The 16,640-nt window shown below is 41.1% G+C and overlaps 1 protein-coding gene across 2 annotated transcripts; it reads left to right on the forward strand.

The window, feature by feature from the left end:
- Positions 1-16: 16 nt before the first annotated feature.
- Positions 17-12,009, forward strand: dmc1 (DNA meiotic recombinase 1). 2 transcript variants are annotated; one of them, XM_021575970.2, is made up of 13 exons: positions 17-669; positions 988-1,032; positions 1,249-1,395; positions 1,560-1,642; positions 1,758-1,810; positions 1,946-1,987; positions 2,119-2,191; positions 5,217-5,308; positions 10,735-10,808; positions 10,999-11,113; positions 11,259-11,319; positions 11,455-11,571; positions 11,733-12,009. In XM_021575970.2, exons 1-13 carry the CDS (start codon positions 613-615, stop codon positions 11,800-11,802), a joined length of 1,029 nt encoding a protein of 342 aa, XP_021431645.1. In that variant the 5' UTR covers positions 17-612; the 3' UTR covers positions 11,803-12,009. The 2 variants fall into 2 exon arrangements, with proteins under 2 accessions (XP_021431645.1, XP_021431646.1); XM_021575971.2 differs by lacking the exons at positions 2,119-2,191; positions 5,217-5,308.
- Positions 12,010-16,640: the final 4,631 nt, after the last annotated feature.

The following is a 16,640-nucleotide window of genomic DNA, read 5'->3' on the forward strand; positions in this document are numbered from 1 at the left end:
GTAAAGTACAGGTATCTTACAGATAAATGCTACAAATTGACTGTGGCTTTTGTGCATCAAGATCAGTCACTACCAAAGATTGTTGCTGAGGAGATTGACATTTCACTTGATTGTTGCTGATGAGAGCATCTCGGTGTAAAGTTTGACATTTCACTTGATTGTTGCTGAGGAGAGCATCTCGCGTGTACAGTTTGACATTTCACTTGATTGTTGCTGAGGAGAGCCTCTCCTGAGTAACTTTTATGATTGACAGCTCTCAACTTTCAGCACGAGCGTCAAACATTCCCGCCACCTCAAGAAGAAATCAGGTGGCAAGTAATTTTTCATCTTGATAAGGTCATCATTAGCTTTGCAACATTTTACAGGGTTGTGAAGTTAGTGAAAGAAGCAACCTCATTCTGTAGATGTTGATAACATCTTTCAGGAGCTATAGCTGACGTTGGGTAGCTAACAGATCGCTTGCTGACATCGCAAGAAATGTTATTTCCTCTGCCCCATTTATTAACTGGTAGCTTATAACGTTAGCTAGCAGCTAGCTCGCTGAAACAAAACAAAAAACATCTAGTTCAAGAGCTAACGTTACTAGTAGCTAACTACATTGCGCTAATCAAGATGAAAGCAGCCGAGGATCAAGTTGTGGAGGATGAGGTCGGATATCAAGATGATGAGGTAACCTGCCTAAACTAGCTAATGTTAGATTGCTTGCTAGCCTGGCTGTGGTTGTCAGTTTGGTTTGCCACTAGCATTCTCGTAGCTACTACTAGCTAGATACAGTACATGTTATTTTATCCCCAGGTAGAATGGCTTGTTGTAGCTAGTAAGTTAGCTGTCACTCATTGTTAATCATTCATAACATAGCTAGCTAATATATTGTTTGGTAGTGGTAACTCAATTTCTACACTACTTTCATCTAGCCTAAGTCAGTGGCAGAATATTTTACTTCTCAACATAGTTTCAAACACGTTTTGTCATGTTCTTTACCAACAGGAGTCATTTTTCCAAGACATAGATACCCTACAGAAGCATGGAATTGTGAGTATATCTGAAACCAAGGTCTAGGAAAGTAGTTTGCCCTGACCCTTGAGTGTTTAAAGAAACTTCGCCATGGGTCAGTTGGTAGATAAACTCAAGATTACACCTCAAAGCTAATAAGTAAAAAAAACTTTAAAAAAGCAACACTTTCTCTATTCTCTCCCACCACCACCCCTTTCTTCCCCCCCCCTTCTATCCCACCCTCCATCCATTCAGAACATGGCAGATTTAAAGAAGCTGAAGTCTGTGGGTATCTGCACAGTAAAGGGGATCCAGATGACCACACGCAGAGCCCTGTGTAACATCAAGGGCCTTTCAGAAGCAAAGGTGGACAAGATCAAAGAGGCTGCTGGGAAAATTCTGGTGAGAGACTCAGCTGAGACACCTTCAGCATAGAGGACTTTGGTGTCTCATGATTAGTTTAATTATCAAGTCCCTAAAGATTCGGTTTGGGGATGAGGTATGGAAGACATGAATCAAATTAACTTCAGTTGACATGTTTTCATTTGCTCTTGTGTTCATTGTAGACCAATGGTTTCCTGACAGCATTTGAATATAGTGCGAAGAGGAAACAAGTGTTCCACGTCATGACTGGAAGCCTGGAGTTTGAGTTAAGATTCGCCCCAACATGCTCAACCTTTCATATTAATACATTTTCCTGAGTCATATTACGGTATAATACAGTACTCCTATTTTTCCTCTTCATCCGTCGGTCTGCTCTGCAGTAAACTACTTGGGGGAGGTATGGAGAGCATGGCAATCACTGAGGCATTTGGAGGTGAGCTCTGTTTCTGACTGTGTCCCTCAGTCAAAGATATGATTAATCTCATGCTCATGATGTATAAGACCTGACCTGGGTCAAATATAAAACATGTTTTTATCACACTTTAACAGTACAGTTTTTATCCCTCAGAGTTTCGGACAGGCAAGACTCAGCTCTCTCATACACTATGTGGTAAGTGAATGGCTGAGGGTCTTTTCGGTAGTCCCAGATTTTCCAGTCCTGGAAGTCAGTTTTCAGAAACGTTCAGATATTCTTCCATGGTTGGTTCTTGTCATTTAGTCCTTGTCTCTGTTGTTCTCCAGTCACAGCCCAACTTCCTGGAGAGGATGGCTACACAGGAGGAAAAGTCATCTTCATCGACACAGAGAACACCTTGTATCCAAATTTATCTGAGCTCTAATCTATAAAGCCAGATTTGCATCAATATAAACCCAGCTAATAATTCAGGGAGAGAGAATGTTTTTGTAATGTTACCCGTATATATTCTGTGTTGGTGTTAAAGTTAGGTGAACATTCAGTTAAAGTCGAGCAGAATTTATCTAGAACGTGGTTACAATGTTCTCAGAATATTAATATTGTAGACTCGTTTTATGGGAAGGTTCAAGAACATTCATGGGCCTATAGTATATGATTTAGAACAGACGAATAACTAGGTAGCCAGATGAAGAATATATTGTACCCTTTAGTTAACAGTTAAACTATTATTAGCAAGTATTGTTTTAGTCATGTCCCCAAAAAGTTTCCACTGACACTTGCGAATAAGGCCATACAAAGTTGCTAAACTTTTTGGGAGCGATTCATATGATTAATTGAAACAATTATTTTTGTGACAAAACGAACAACTCACTTAACCATTGTATAAGTTGGGATTGGGTTCAACCACGGTGAATCAAATAATTTGAATCAAAATAATAATTTGTGAAATGTGAACAGGAAAAAATATTAGGCTACAAAACTTGTTTTGTAGATACTTCCAGTTGATTTTGGCATCTGAGCTATTGCAACTCAATAGGTGCTAGTCAGCCTGCAAAGTTAACACTAAGGTAGCTAAGATACAGTGCATTCGGAAAGTATTCAAAAACTATCTACACACAATACCCTATAGTGACAAAGCATATTTATTACAAAAAAAAACTTAAATATCACATTTACATAAGTATTCAGACCCATTACTCAGTTGTTGAAGCACCTTTGGCAGCGTTTACAGCCTTGAGTCTTCTTGGGTATGACACTACAAGCTCGGCACACCTGTATTTGAGGAGTTTCTTACATTCTTGTCTGAAGATCATTTCAAACTGTCAGGCTGAATGGGGAGCGTCAATGCAAAGCTATTTTCAGGTCTCTCTAGAGATGTTAGATCGGGTTCAAGTCCGGGCTCTGGCTGGGCCACTTGAGGACATTCAGAGACTTGTCCTGAAGCCACTCCTGCGTTGTCTTGGCTGTGTGCTTAGGGTCGTTGTCCTGTTGGAAGGTGAATCTTTGCCCCAGTCTGAGGTCCTGAGCACTCTGGAGCAGGTTTTCATCAAGGATCTCTCTGTACTTTGCTCCGTTCATCTTTCCCTCGAACCTGACTAGTCTCCCAGTCCCTGCCGCTGAAAAACATCCCCACAGCATGATGCTGTCACCACCATGCTTCACCGTAGGGCTTGGCATTCAGGCCAAATAATTCAATGTTGGTTTCATCAGACCAGAGAATCTTGTTTTCTCATGGTCTCATTGAAAACTCCAAGCTGGCTGTCGTGCCTTTTACTGAGAGAGTCGCTTCCATCTCCCCACTCTACCCTAAAGGACATATTGGTGGAGTGCTGCAGAGATGGTTGTCCTTTTGGAAGGTTCTCCCATCTCCACAGAGGAACTCTGGAGTGGCCATCGGATTCTTGGTCACCTCCCTGACCAAAGCCCTTCTCCTCCGATTTCTCAGTTTGGCCGGGCGGCCAGCTCTAGGGAGAGTCTTGGTGGTTCCAAACTTATTTTATTTAAGAATGATGGAGGCCACTGTTTTCTTGGGGACCTTCAATGCTGCAGACATTTTTTGTACCCTTCCCCAGATCTGTGCCTCGACACAATCCTGTCTCTGAGTTCTACGGACAATTCCTCCGACCTCGTGTCTTGGTTTTTGCTCTGACAACTATGAGACGTTTTATCGACAGGTCTGTGTTTTTCCAAATCATGTCCTATCAATTGAATTTACCACAGGTGGACTCCAATCCATTTTTTAAAATAAATTTGCCATAAAATTCTCAAAACCTGTTTACGCTTTGTCATTATTGGGTATTGTGTGCAAAGCTGTTATCAAGGCAAAGAGTGGCTACTTTGAAGAATCTCAAATATAAAATATATTTAGATTTGTTTAACACTTTTTTGGTTACTACATCGTTCCAAATGTGTTATTTCATAGTTTTGATGTCCACTATTATTCTACAATGTAGAGAATAGTCAAAATAAAAAAAAATGGAGCCTCCCGGGTGGCGCAGTGGTTAAGGGCGCTGTACTGCAGCGCCAGCTGTGCCATCAGAGTCCTGGGTTCGCGCCCAGGCTCTGTCGTAACCGGCCGCGACCGGGAGGTCCGTGGGGCGACGCACAATTGGCCTAGCGTCGCCCGGGTTAGGGAGGGCTTGGTCGGTAGGGGTGTCCTTGTCTCATCGCGCACCAGCGACTCCTGTGGCGGGCTGGGCGCAGTGTACGCTAGCCAAGGTGGCCAGGTGCACGGTGTTTCCTCCGGCGCATTGGTGCGGCTGGCTTCCGGGTTGGATGTGCGCTGTGTTAAAGAAGCAGCGGCTTGGTTGGTTGTGTATCGGAGGACGCATGACTTTCAACCTTCGTCTCTCCCGAGCCCGTACGGGAGTTGTAGCGATGAGACAAGATAGTAGCTACTACACAATTGGATACTACGAAATTGGGGAGAAAAAGGGGTAAAAAATAAAAATAAATAAATAAATAAATAAAATAAATAAAAATGTAGGTGTGTCAACTTTTGACTGGTACTGTATATTCTGAGAACATGACAACCATGTTCTGTATATGTTTGGTGGGACGTTGATGGAATTTTATTTTAACCTACAGAAATGTTCTTGCAACATTCCCATGAATTGTGTCTAGAACAGTAGTATCTTAAGTTCTGAGAACATGGTAACCACGTTCTGGGTAAGTTCTATTTAACATTAAGGGAATGGTTTCTTGGAAACATTCCCTGCACATCACAGAAACATTCCCATGAAAACGTTAGTTAATGAGCCTCTTAAGGGAACATTCTCTAAAGTTGTGAGAACGTTTGTTGTTAGCTGGGAAATCACCTGTACCTTTGCAAGTAGGATATAGGGTTATGAGGATCAGTGTTTTTATTCACGACTCAGTCTCTTACGAAATCCTAGGTTTTCCTTAACCTAATGTGACCCTCTAGTCGTCCAGACAGACTGAAGGACATAGCAGACAGGTTCAATGTTGACCATGATGCTGTGCTGGACAATGTGTTATACGCCCGAGCCTACACCAGTAAGACGTCTAACTAAGTCATTAAACAGTACCTCTCTCATCATTACTGCCTAAACCTGAGAACATATTGTCTGAGGAAAGCAGTTTCACAATCTTAGATATACATTTTATTTTTATTTTTTTAATTTCACCTTTATTTAACCAGGCAGGCCAGTTGAGAACAAGTTCTCATTTAAAACTGCGACCTAGCCAAGATAAAGCAAAGCAGTGCGACACAATCACAGAGTTACACATTAAATAAACAAACGTATATAAAAATCTATATACAGTGTGTGCAAATGTAGTAAGATTAGGGAGGTAAGGCAATAAATAGGCCATAGTGGCAAAATAATTCAAATGTAGCAATTAAACACTGGAGTGTTAGATGTGCAGAAGGTGAATGTGCAAGTAGAGATACTGGGGTGTAAAGGAGCAAAAAAATAAATATGTGGATGAGGTAGTTGGGTGGGCTATTTACAGATGGGCTTTGTACAGGTGCAATGATCGGTAAGCTGCACTGACAGCTGATGCTTAAAGTTAGTGAGGGAAATATAAGACTCCAGCTTCAGTGATTCTTGCAATTCGTTCCAGTCATTGGCAGCAGAGAACTGGAAGGAAAGGCAGCCAAAGGAGGAGTTGGCTTTGGGGATGAACAGTGAAATATACCTGCTGGAGTGCGTCCCACTGGTGGGTGCTGCTATGGTGACCAGTGAGCTGAGACAAGGCGAGGCTTTACCTAGCAAAGACTTAGATGACCTGGAGCCAGTGGGTTTGGCGATGAATATGTGGCAAGGGCCAGCCAACGAGAGCATACAGGTCGCAGTGGTGGGTAGTATATGGGGCTTTGGTGACAGAACGAATGGCACTGTGATAGACTACATCCAAATTGCTGAGTAGATTGTTGGAGGCTATCTTGTAAATTACATCACCAAAGTCAAGGATCGGTAGGATAGTCAGTTTTACGAGGGTATTGTTTAGCAGCATGAGTGAAGGATGCTTTGTTGCGAAATAGGAAGCCGTTTCAAGATTTAATTTTGGATTGGAGAGTCTGGAAGGAGAGTTTACAGTCTAACCAGACACCTAGGTACATTTGAAGTAAGAAGTTTACATACACCTTAGCCAAACACTTTTAAACTCAGTTTTTCACAATTTCTGACATTTAATCCTAGTAATAATTCACTGTTTTAGGTCAGTTAGGATTACCACTTTATTTTAAGAATGTGAAATGTCAGAATAATAAAGAGAGATTTGATTTCTTTCATCTTTTATTTATTTCATCATATTCCCAGTGGTTCAGAAGTTCACATACACTCAATTAGTATTTGGTAGCTTTAAATTGTTTAACTTGGGTCAAATGTTTCGGGTAGCCTTCAACAAGCTTCCCACAATAGGTTGGGTGAATTTTAGCCCATTCCTCCTGACAGAGCTGGTGTAACTGAGTCAGGTTTCTAGGCCCCCTTGCTCACATGCGCTTTTTCAGTTCTGCCCACAAAGTTTCTATAGGATTGAGGTCAGGGCTTTGTGATGGCCTCTCCAATATCTTGACTCTGTTGTCCTTAAACCATTTTGCCACAACTTTGGAAGTATGCTTGGGTCATTGTCCATTTGGAAGACCCATTTGCCGACCAAGCTTTAACTTCCTGACTGATGCCTTGAGATGTTTCTTCAATATATCCACATAATTTTCCTCCTTCATGATGCCATCTATTTCGTGAAGTACACCAGTCTCTCCTGCAGCATAGCACCCCCACGACATGATGCTGCCACCCCCGTGCTTCACGGTTGGGATGGTGTTCTTCGGCTTGCAAGAATCCCCCCTTTTCCTCCAAACATAACGATGGTCATTATGGCCAAACGATTCTATTTTTATTTCGTCAGACCAGAGGACATCTCTCCAAAATGTACGATCTTTGTCCCCATGTGCAGTTGCAAACCGTAGTCTGGCTTTTTTATGGGGTTTGGGAGCAGTGGCTTCTTCCTTGCTGAGTGGCCTTTCAGGGTATGTCAATGTAGGACTTGTTTTACTGTGGATATAGATACTTTTGTACCTATTTCCTCCAGCATCTTCAGAAGGTCCTTTGCTGTTCTGGGATTGATTTGCACTTTTCGCACCAAAGTATGTTCAACTCTAGGAGACAGAATGCGTCTCCTTTTTGAGTGGTATGATGGCTGCGTGGTCCCATGGCGTTTATACTTGCGTACTATTGTTTGTACATATGAACGTGGTACCTTCAGGTGTTTGGAAATTGCTCCCAAGGATGAACCAGACTTGTGGAGGTCTTGGCTGATTTCTTTTGATTTTCCCATTATGTCAAGCACAGGGGCACTGAGTTTGAAGGTAGGCCTTGAAATACATCCACAGGTACACCTCCAATTGAGTCAAATGATGTCAATTAGCCTATCCGAAGCTTCTAAAGCCATGACATCATTTTCTGGAATTTCTGAAAGCTGTTTAAAGGCACAGTCAACTTAGTGTATGTAAACTTCTGACCCACTGGAATTGTGATACAGTGAATTATAAGTTAAATAATCTGTCTGTAAACAATAGTTGGAAAAATGACTTGTGTCATGCACAAAGTAGATGTCCAAACCGACTTCCCAAAACTATAGTTTGTTAACAATAAATTTGTTGAGTGGTGGAAAAATGAGTTTTAATGACTCTAAGTGGATGTAAACTTCCGACTCCAACTGTATTTGTAGTTGTCCACATTTTCTAAGTCAGAACCATCCAGAGTAGTGATGCTAGGGGCGGGCCGGTGCGGGCAGCGATTGGTTGACGAGGTTGTTTAGTTTTACTTGCATTTTAGAGCAGTTGGAGTCCACGGAAGGAGTGTGGTATGGCATTGAAGCTTGTCTAGAGGTTTGTTAACACAGTGTCCAAAGAAGGGCCAGAAGTATACAGAATGGTGTTGTCTGCGTAGAGGTGGATCAGAGAATCACCAGCAGCAAAAGTGACATCATTGATGTAAACAGAGAAAAGAGTCGGCCCTAGATTTGAACCTTGTGGCACCCCCATAGAGACTTCCAGAGGTCCGGACAACAGGCCCTCCAATTTGACACACTGAATTCTATCTGAGAAGTAGTTGGTGAACCAGGCGATGCAGTCATTTGAGAAACCAAGGCTGTTGAGTCTGCCGATAAGAATGCGGTGATTGACAGAGTCAATAGCCTTGGCCAGGTCGATGAATACCGCTGCACAGTATTGTTTTTTATCGATGGCGGTTATGATATCGTTTAGGACCTTGAGCGTGGCTGAGGTGCACCCATGACCAGCTCGTAAAACAGATTGCATAGCGGAGAAGGTACGGTGGGATTCGAAATTGTCGGTGATTTGTTTAACTTGGCTTTCGAAGACTTTAGAAAGGCAGGATAGGATAGATATAGGTCTGTAACAGTTTGGGTCAAGAGTGTCTCCCCCTTTGAAGAGGGGGATGATCGCGGCAGCTTTCCAATCCTTAGGCATCTCAGACGATATGAAAGAGAGGTTGAACAGGTTAGCTATAGGGGTTGCAACAATTGCGGAGGATAATTTTAGAAAGAGAGGGTCCAGATTGTCTAGCCCAGCTGATTTGTAGGGTTCCAGATTTTGCTTCTCTTTCAGAACATCAGCTATCTGGATTTGGGTGAAGGAGAAATAGGGGAGGCTTGGGCAAGTTGCTGTGGGGGGTGCAGAGCTGTTGACCTGGTAGGGGTAGCCAGGTGGAAAGCATGGCCAGCCGTAGAAAAATGCTTGTTGAAATTCTCGATTATCGTAGATTTATCTTGGTGACAGTGTTTTCTAGCCTCAGTGCAGTGGGCAGCTGGGAGGAGGTGCTCTTATTCTCCATGGACTTTAGTGTCCCAGAACTTTTTTGAGTTAGTACTACAGGATGCAAATTTCTGCTTGAAAAAGCTAGTCTTTGCTTTCCTAACTGCCTGTGTATATTGGTTCCTAACTTCCCTGAAAAGTTGCATATCGCAGGGGCTATTTGATGCTAATGTAGTACGCCACAGGATGTTTTTGTGCAGGTCAAGTGCAGTCGAGTCTGGAGTGAACCAAGGGTTATATCTGTTAATAGTTCTACATTTTTTGAATGGGGCATGCTTATTTAAGATGGTGAGGAAAGCACTTTAAAAGAATAACCAGGCATCCTCTACTGATGGAATGAGGTCAATATTCTTCCAGGATAGCCGGGCCAGGTCGATTAGAAAGGCCTGCTCGCTGAAGTGTTTTAGGGAGCGTTTGACAGTGATGAGGGGTGGTCGTTTGACCGCGGACCCATTACGGACGCAGGCAATGAGGCAATGATCACTGAGATCCTGGTTGAAGACAGCAGAGGTGTATTTAGATGGTAGGGTAGTCAGGATGATATCTATGAGGGTGCCGGTGTTTACGGATTTAGGGTTGTACCCGGTAGGTTCCTTGATAATTTGTGTGAGATTGAGGGCATCTAGCTTAGATTGTAGGACGGCTGGGGTGTTAAGCATATCCCAGTTTAAGTCACCTAACAGTACAAACTCTGAAGATAAATGGGGGGCAATTAATTCACATATGGTGTCCAGGGCACAGATTGGGGCTGAGGGTGGTCTATAACAAGCGGCAACAGTGAGACTTATTTCTGGAAAGGTGGATTTTTAAAAGTAGAAGCTCGAACTGTTTGGGCACAGACCTGGATAGCATGATAGAACTCTGCAGGCTATCTCTGCATTAGATTGCAACTCCACACCGTTTGGCAGTTCTATCTTGGCGGAAAATGTTGTAGTTGGGAATGGAAATTTCAGAATTTTTGGTGGCCTTCCTAAGCCAGGATTCAGACACGGCAAGGACATCTGGGTTGACGGAGTGTGCTAAAGCAGTGAATAAAACAAACTTAGGGAGGAGGCTTCTGATGTTAACATGCATGAAACCAAGGCTTTTACGGTTACAGAAGTCAACAAATGATAGCACCTGGGGAATAGGAGTGGAACTGGGGGCTACAGGGCCTGGGTTAACCTCTACATCACCAAAGGAACAGAGGAGGTGTAGGATAAGGGTACGGCTAAAGGCTAAAAGAAAGGGTTGTCTACTGCGTTTGGGAACAGAATAAAATGATCAGATTTCTGGGTGTGGTAGAATAGATTCAGGGCATAATGTTCAGACAATGGTATGGTAGGATGTGAGTACAGTGGAGGTAAACCTAGGCGTTGAGTGACGATGAGAGAGGTTTCGTCTCCGGAGGCACCAGTTAAGCCAGGTAAGGTCTCCGCATGTGTGTGGGGTGGGACAAAAGAGCTATCTAAGGCATTTAGAGTGGGACTGAGGGCTCTACAGTGAGTATACATTTGGTTAAGTATACATTTTGAGTCAGTTGTTTGTATTAAAAAAATACTGTGTACATTTGAAGCTGACTGCTGTATTTCCTAACTGGTATTATGACATCAGACGATTAGGCATTTGTACTGTATACATAATTGGATTTCAACTTCAGGTGAACACCAGATGGAGCTGTTGGATTTTGTGGCAGCCAAATTCCACGAGGAGGGTGGCGTCTTCAAACTTCTGGTATTAATGCAAAGAAAAGATAATCAATGTCACTTTGTTTTATGATAGTTATATTTTCATATTGTCAACTTCCATCACTGTACCTATCTTTCGTTAACACTTTAATTAATGCCGACGGGTATCATGCATTATGTTTTATACACATTTATAATGTCTTGTGTCTCTACGTCTTTTCCCTTTCTCCCCTCAGATCATAGACTCCATCATGGCTCTGTTCCGGGTAGATTTCTCTGGCCGAGGGGAGCTGGCAGAGAGACAGCAGAAGCTGGCCCAGATGCTCTCCCGTCTGCAGAAGATCTCTGAAGGTCTGGCGACTTCTCTTGCAGACATATATGCAAACTGCATTTAAGTCTGCAGCAGATGAACTGGCAAAAAAAAACTCTTGACTTTTGCGTAAACCTTTCATTGATGTAGACATATTGATATTCATGTATTCTGCTCTCTCCCTAGAGTACAACGTTGCAGTGTTTGTCACCAACCAGATGACTGCAGACCCTGGAGCTGGGATGACGTAAGTGACTGTAACTAGATGTAGGAAATAGGGATTGGTTTGAAATTAGACTGAAAGTCAGCAACTCACTCGGCCAAAGTTCTAACAGGTTTTGGCCTGGAGTTCTGATCAGAGGGTTTCTCTTGTTTCTGTCAGGTTCCAAGCTGATCCCAAGAAGCCGATTGGAGGGCACATCCTGGCGCATGCGTCCACCACACGAATCAGCTTGAGGAAGGGACGCGGAGAGTTGAGAATTGCCAAGATATTTGACAGGTAATTATTCTGAAAGTTCACTCACTCAATATATGTTGTTCTCATTATTCCTTAGTAATATAACAACCCCCCTTCTAAAGAAGTGGTCAAATGTGATTTTTCTTGCTTATGGAGAAAGATCTACCTCCTCATAGCTTCATTTTTTCTATGACCTCCTGCAGTCCTGATATGCCTGAGAACGAGGCCACTTTCGCCATCACTCCAGGGGGAATTGCTGATGCCAAAGAGTGAAAGACCCTCATGGATTTACCAGTAAAGGAGAGGAAGCACATACAGTTCTAGGCAGTTTTTAGAAAATCGTAATTTTTTGAATTCTGATGAAGACTATTTGTACTATTTGGTGTTTATATGTACAGTGCCTTCAGAAAGTATTTATATCCCTAGACTTTCCCCACATTTTGTTGTGTTACAAATTGTGATTAAAATATATTTAATTGACATTTGTTTTTGTTAACGATCTACACAAAATACACTGTAATGTCAAAGTGGAAGAAAAATTGTAACATTTGTAAAAAAATATATATAAATGAAAAATAAAGACTAATATACATTATCTTGATATGATAAATATTTAACCCCTGAGTCAATACATGTTAGAATCACCTTTGGCAGCGATTACAACTTGTGAGTCTTTCTGGATAAGTCTCTAAGAGCTTTGCACACCTGAATTGTACAATATTTGCCCATTATTCTTTTCAAAATTGATCATTGCTAGACAAAAGTCTTGCCATAAATTTTCAAGGAGATTTAAATCAAAACTGTAACTCAGCCACTCAGGAACGGCACTGTCTTCTTGGTAAGCAACTCCAGTGTAGATTTGGCCTTGTGTTTTAGGTTTATGTCCTGCTGATCGGTGAATTCGTCTCCCAGTGTCTGATTGCTAGACAAAAGTCTTGCCATAAATTTTCAAGGAGATTTAAATCAAAACTGTAACTCAGCCACTCAGGAACGGCACTGTCTTCTTGGTAAGCAACTCCAGTGTAGATTTGGCCTTGTGTTTTAGGTTTATGTCCTGCTGATCGGTGGATTCGTCTCCCAGTGTCTGATGGAAAGCAGACCGAACCAGGTTTTCTACGATTTTGCCTGCGCTTACCTTCATTCTGCTTCTTTTTAATCCTGAAAAACATCCAAGTCCTTAACAATTACAAGCATACCCATAACATTATGCAGCCACCACTATGCTTGAAAAGGAGTGGTACTCAGTAATGTGTTGTATTCACAAGAGGCTACTGATGTCACGGTCGTCGTAAGGAGGAGACCAAAGAGCAGCGTGATATGCGTACATACTTCTTTAGTTAAAGAAAGAACACTGAACAAACTTAACAAAACGTGAAGCTAATATGGCTAGTGCAGACAGGCAACTAAACATAGAATAACAACCCACAAAATACCCAAGGAATATGGCTACCTAAATATGGTCCCCAATCAGAGACAACAATAAACAGCTACCTCTGATTGAGAACCAATCTAGGCAACCATAGACATATAAACACCTAGACTAGAAAAACCCCTAGACAATACAAAAACTAAACAAACCACCCTTGTCACATCCTGACCTAACCAAAATAATAAAGAAAACAAAGATAACTAAGGTCAGGGCATGACAACTGAGGGGAGGACATCTCATAATAATGGCTGGAATGGAGTGAACAGAATGGAATGGTATCAAACAGATGTTTCATGAGTTTGATTACCATTCCAATCATTCTGTTCCAGCCATTACTATGAGCCCGTCCTCCCCAATTAAGGTACCACCAACCTGCTGTGGTTGTAATGGATTTGCCCCAAACATAACACTTTGTGTTCAGGACAAATGTTTTATTGTTTTACCACATTTGTTGCAGTATTACTTTAGTGCCTTGTTGCAAACAGGATGCATGTTTTTTTTGTGTTTTTTTTTGTTCTGTACAGGCTTCCTTCTTTTCACTCTCATTTAGGTTAGTATTGTGGAGTAACTATGTTGTTGATACATCCTCAGTTTTCTCCTATCACAGCCATTAAAGTCACCATTGGCCTCGTGAAATCCCTGAGCGGTTTCCTTCCTTTCCAGCAACTGAGTTAGGAAGGACACCTGTATCTTTGTAGTGCCTGGGTGTATTGAAACACCATCCCACGAGTTATTAATAACTTCACCATGTTCAAAGGGATATTCAATGTCTGCTTTATTATTATTTTTTTACCCATCTACTAATAGGTTCCATTCTTTGCAAGGTGCTTTAAAAAAATCTATCTACCAATAGGTATTGTTCTATCCAAGGCATTGAGAGAACCTCCCTGGTCTTTGTGAATCTGGATTTGAAATTCATTGCTCAACTGAGGGACCTTACAGATAATTGTATGTGTGGGGTACAGAGATGAGGTAGTCATTGAAAAATAGTGTTAAACACTATATTTTACACAGAGTGAGTCCATGCAACTTAAGTTTAAACTTGAACTTATTTAGGCTTGCCATAAAAAGGGGTTGAATACTTATTATATATTTATTTTTTATCAGTGTATATATATATATATATATATATATATATATATATATATATATATATATATATATATTATATACAGTACCAGTCAAAAGATTGGACACACCTACTCATTCCAGGATTTTTCTTTATTTTTAATATGAATACATCAAAACTATGAAATAACACATATGGAATAATGTAGTAAACAAAAAAGTGTTAAACAAATCAGAATATATATTTTCTATTTGAGATTCTTCAAAGTAGCCACCATTTGCCTTGATGACAGCTTTGCACACTCTCAGCATTCTTTCAACCAGTTTCACCTGGAATGCTTTTCCAACAGTCTTGAAGGAGTTTCCACATATGCTGAGCACTTTTAGGCTGCTTTTCTGTCACTCTGCGGTCCAACTCATCCCAAACCATCTCAATTGGGTTGAGTTCGGTGATTGTGGAGGCCAGGTCATCAGAAGCAGCACTCCATCACTCTCCTTCTTGGTCACTCTCCCCCACAACCACACATGCTGAGATCATCTGTTTGCCTACTCTGCATCTTACAAAGACACAGCGGTCATTTGGACTCATCAGACCAAAGGACAGATTTACATCGCTCTAATGTCCATTGCCTGTGTTTCTTGGCCCAAGCAACTCTCTTATTATTGGTGTCCTTTAGTAGTGGTTTCTTTGCAGCAGTGATAGACACAGTCTCCTCTGAACAGTTGATGTTTAGATGTTTAATATGTCTGTTACTTGAACTCTGTGAAGCATTTATTTGTGCTGCTATTTCTGAGGCTGGTAACTCTCACAAACTTATCCTCTGCAGCAGAGGTAACTGTGTTTTCCTTTCCTGTTGTGGTTCTCATGAGAGCCAGTTTCATCATAGCGCTTGATGGTTTTTGCGACTGCACTTGAATAAATTGATGGGGTCAACTTGGGGTCATGATAGGGGCTGCACCAAATGATTGATGTAGTTTAATAATTGATTATGCATATGTTGTATTAATAGAAGGGGCAAGGGCTATAAGACCTCTCCCCCACTACATTTATAGGGTCCTGGACTACAGATTAGCAATATATATATGCATTATAAGGTTTAATATTGTTACACAGTTATTTTCTAGTCTCTGCCTCTTATAAGAAACGGTCTGAGAGATGTGTGAGTTATTGCAGCCAAAACAGGGTGTCTGTGAGAAAGCACCTCAAGGCAAAAATGAGATTAATAGACACAGAACCCTGCAGGGGAGTGAAGGAGATAAGAGACAAGTCAGACACACCACTGTAAGCCACACAGGAGTGGAAAATTACTGCTGAGCCCTTAGAAAATACTGGAACTATTGTTCTCTCCTGCAAGTATGTATAATTGTATATGCATGGGCTTGGTCTGATGAGTAGAAGGTGTTGACGTAGACAGTTTCATCACTAGGGGTTGACTGCAAGCATATTAAAGCAACTTGGACCTTTCCTATTTTGCAGAACTTACTCTGAAACATGCATGCTATGTTCCCGTTGTCAACTTCTGTCTGCAATTACATTAATAAAAGGTTTGATTGATATACTTAAATATATTGTCTGATTGCTGATTTCACCAATAAGCAAATGACTGACAAGGAACAAGGAACATACCCCAACAAAATGGTCAAAGTTCTTGAAGTTTTCTGAATTGACTGACTTTCATGTCTTAAAGTAATGATTGACTGTTATTACTCTTTGCTTATTTGAGCTTTTCTTGCCATAATGGACTTAGCCCTATTTGCTAAGAGACCATCTTCAAATAGGGCTATCTTCTGTATACCACCTCTACCTTGTCACAACACAACTAATTGGCTCAAACGCATTAAGATGGAAAGAAATACTGTAATTGAACTTTTAACAAGGCACACCTGTTAATCGAAATGCATTCTAGATGACTACCTTATGAAGCTGGTTGAGAGAATGCCAAGCGAGTGCAAAACTGTCATCAAGGCAAAGGGTGGCTACTTTGAAGGATCTCAAATCGCAAATATATTTTGATTTGTTTAACACTTTTTTGGTTACTACATGATTCCATATGTATTATTTCATAGTTTTGATGTCTTCACTATTATTCTACAATGTAAAGAAAAATCCTTGAATGAGTACTGTAGGTGTGTCCAAACTTTTGACTGGTATGGTATACATATCTTTTTAAAGTGTATTTTCCTTTATTATTTTCCATTTACCCTACCACCCTTCCCAGAATTGGAGTAAACTAATGAACATCAAAACATAGTCTTCTGCTTTCCGATTATACATACTATATACATTTTACGTACAATCTATTTTACAATAATATTTCTCTACCCTCAACCTCTATTTCTGATGTCCATCCAGTTTGATTTCTATTTGCCATATATTTTTTAACTGGGCTGTTTCACAAAAGTTCTGAACCTATACACATATTACAGACACAGTATATTTTACATTAGTAATCTTGTTGTTTTTAGTCCCACCATTCGGTCCATTCAACCCCTCCCATCTATTTCTTAACACCATCCATTTTGGATTTCCATTTGCCATATTTTTTTCAACTGTGCTGTGATGCTTCACAAAAGTTCTGAAGCTTTGTATTCTCATAGTTTCTACAGATTGTAA

This window comes from Oncorhynchus mykiss, chromosome 20 (assembly GCF_013265735.2).
Source record: "Oncorhynchus mykiss isolate Arlee chromosome 20, USDA_OmykA_1.1, whole genome shotgun sequence".
NCBI classification, from domain to species: Eukaryota; Metazoa; Chordata; class Actinopteri; order Salmoniformes; family Salmonidae; genus Oncorhynchus; species Oncorhynchus mykiss.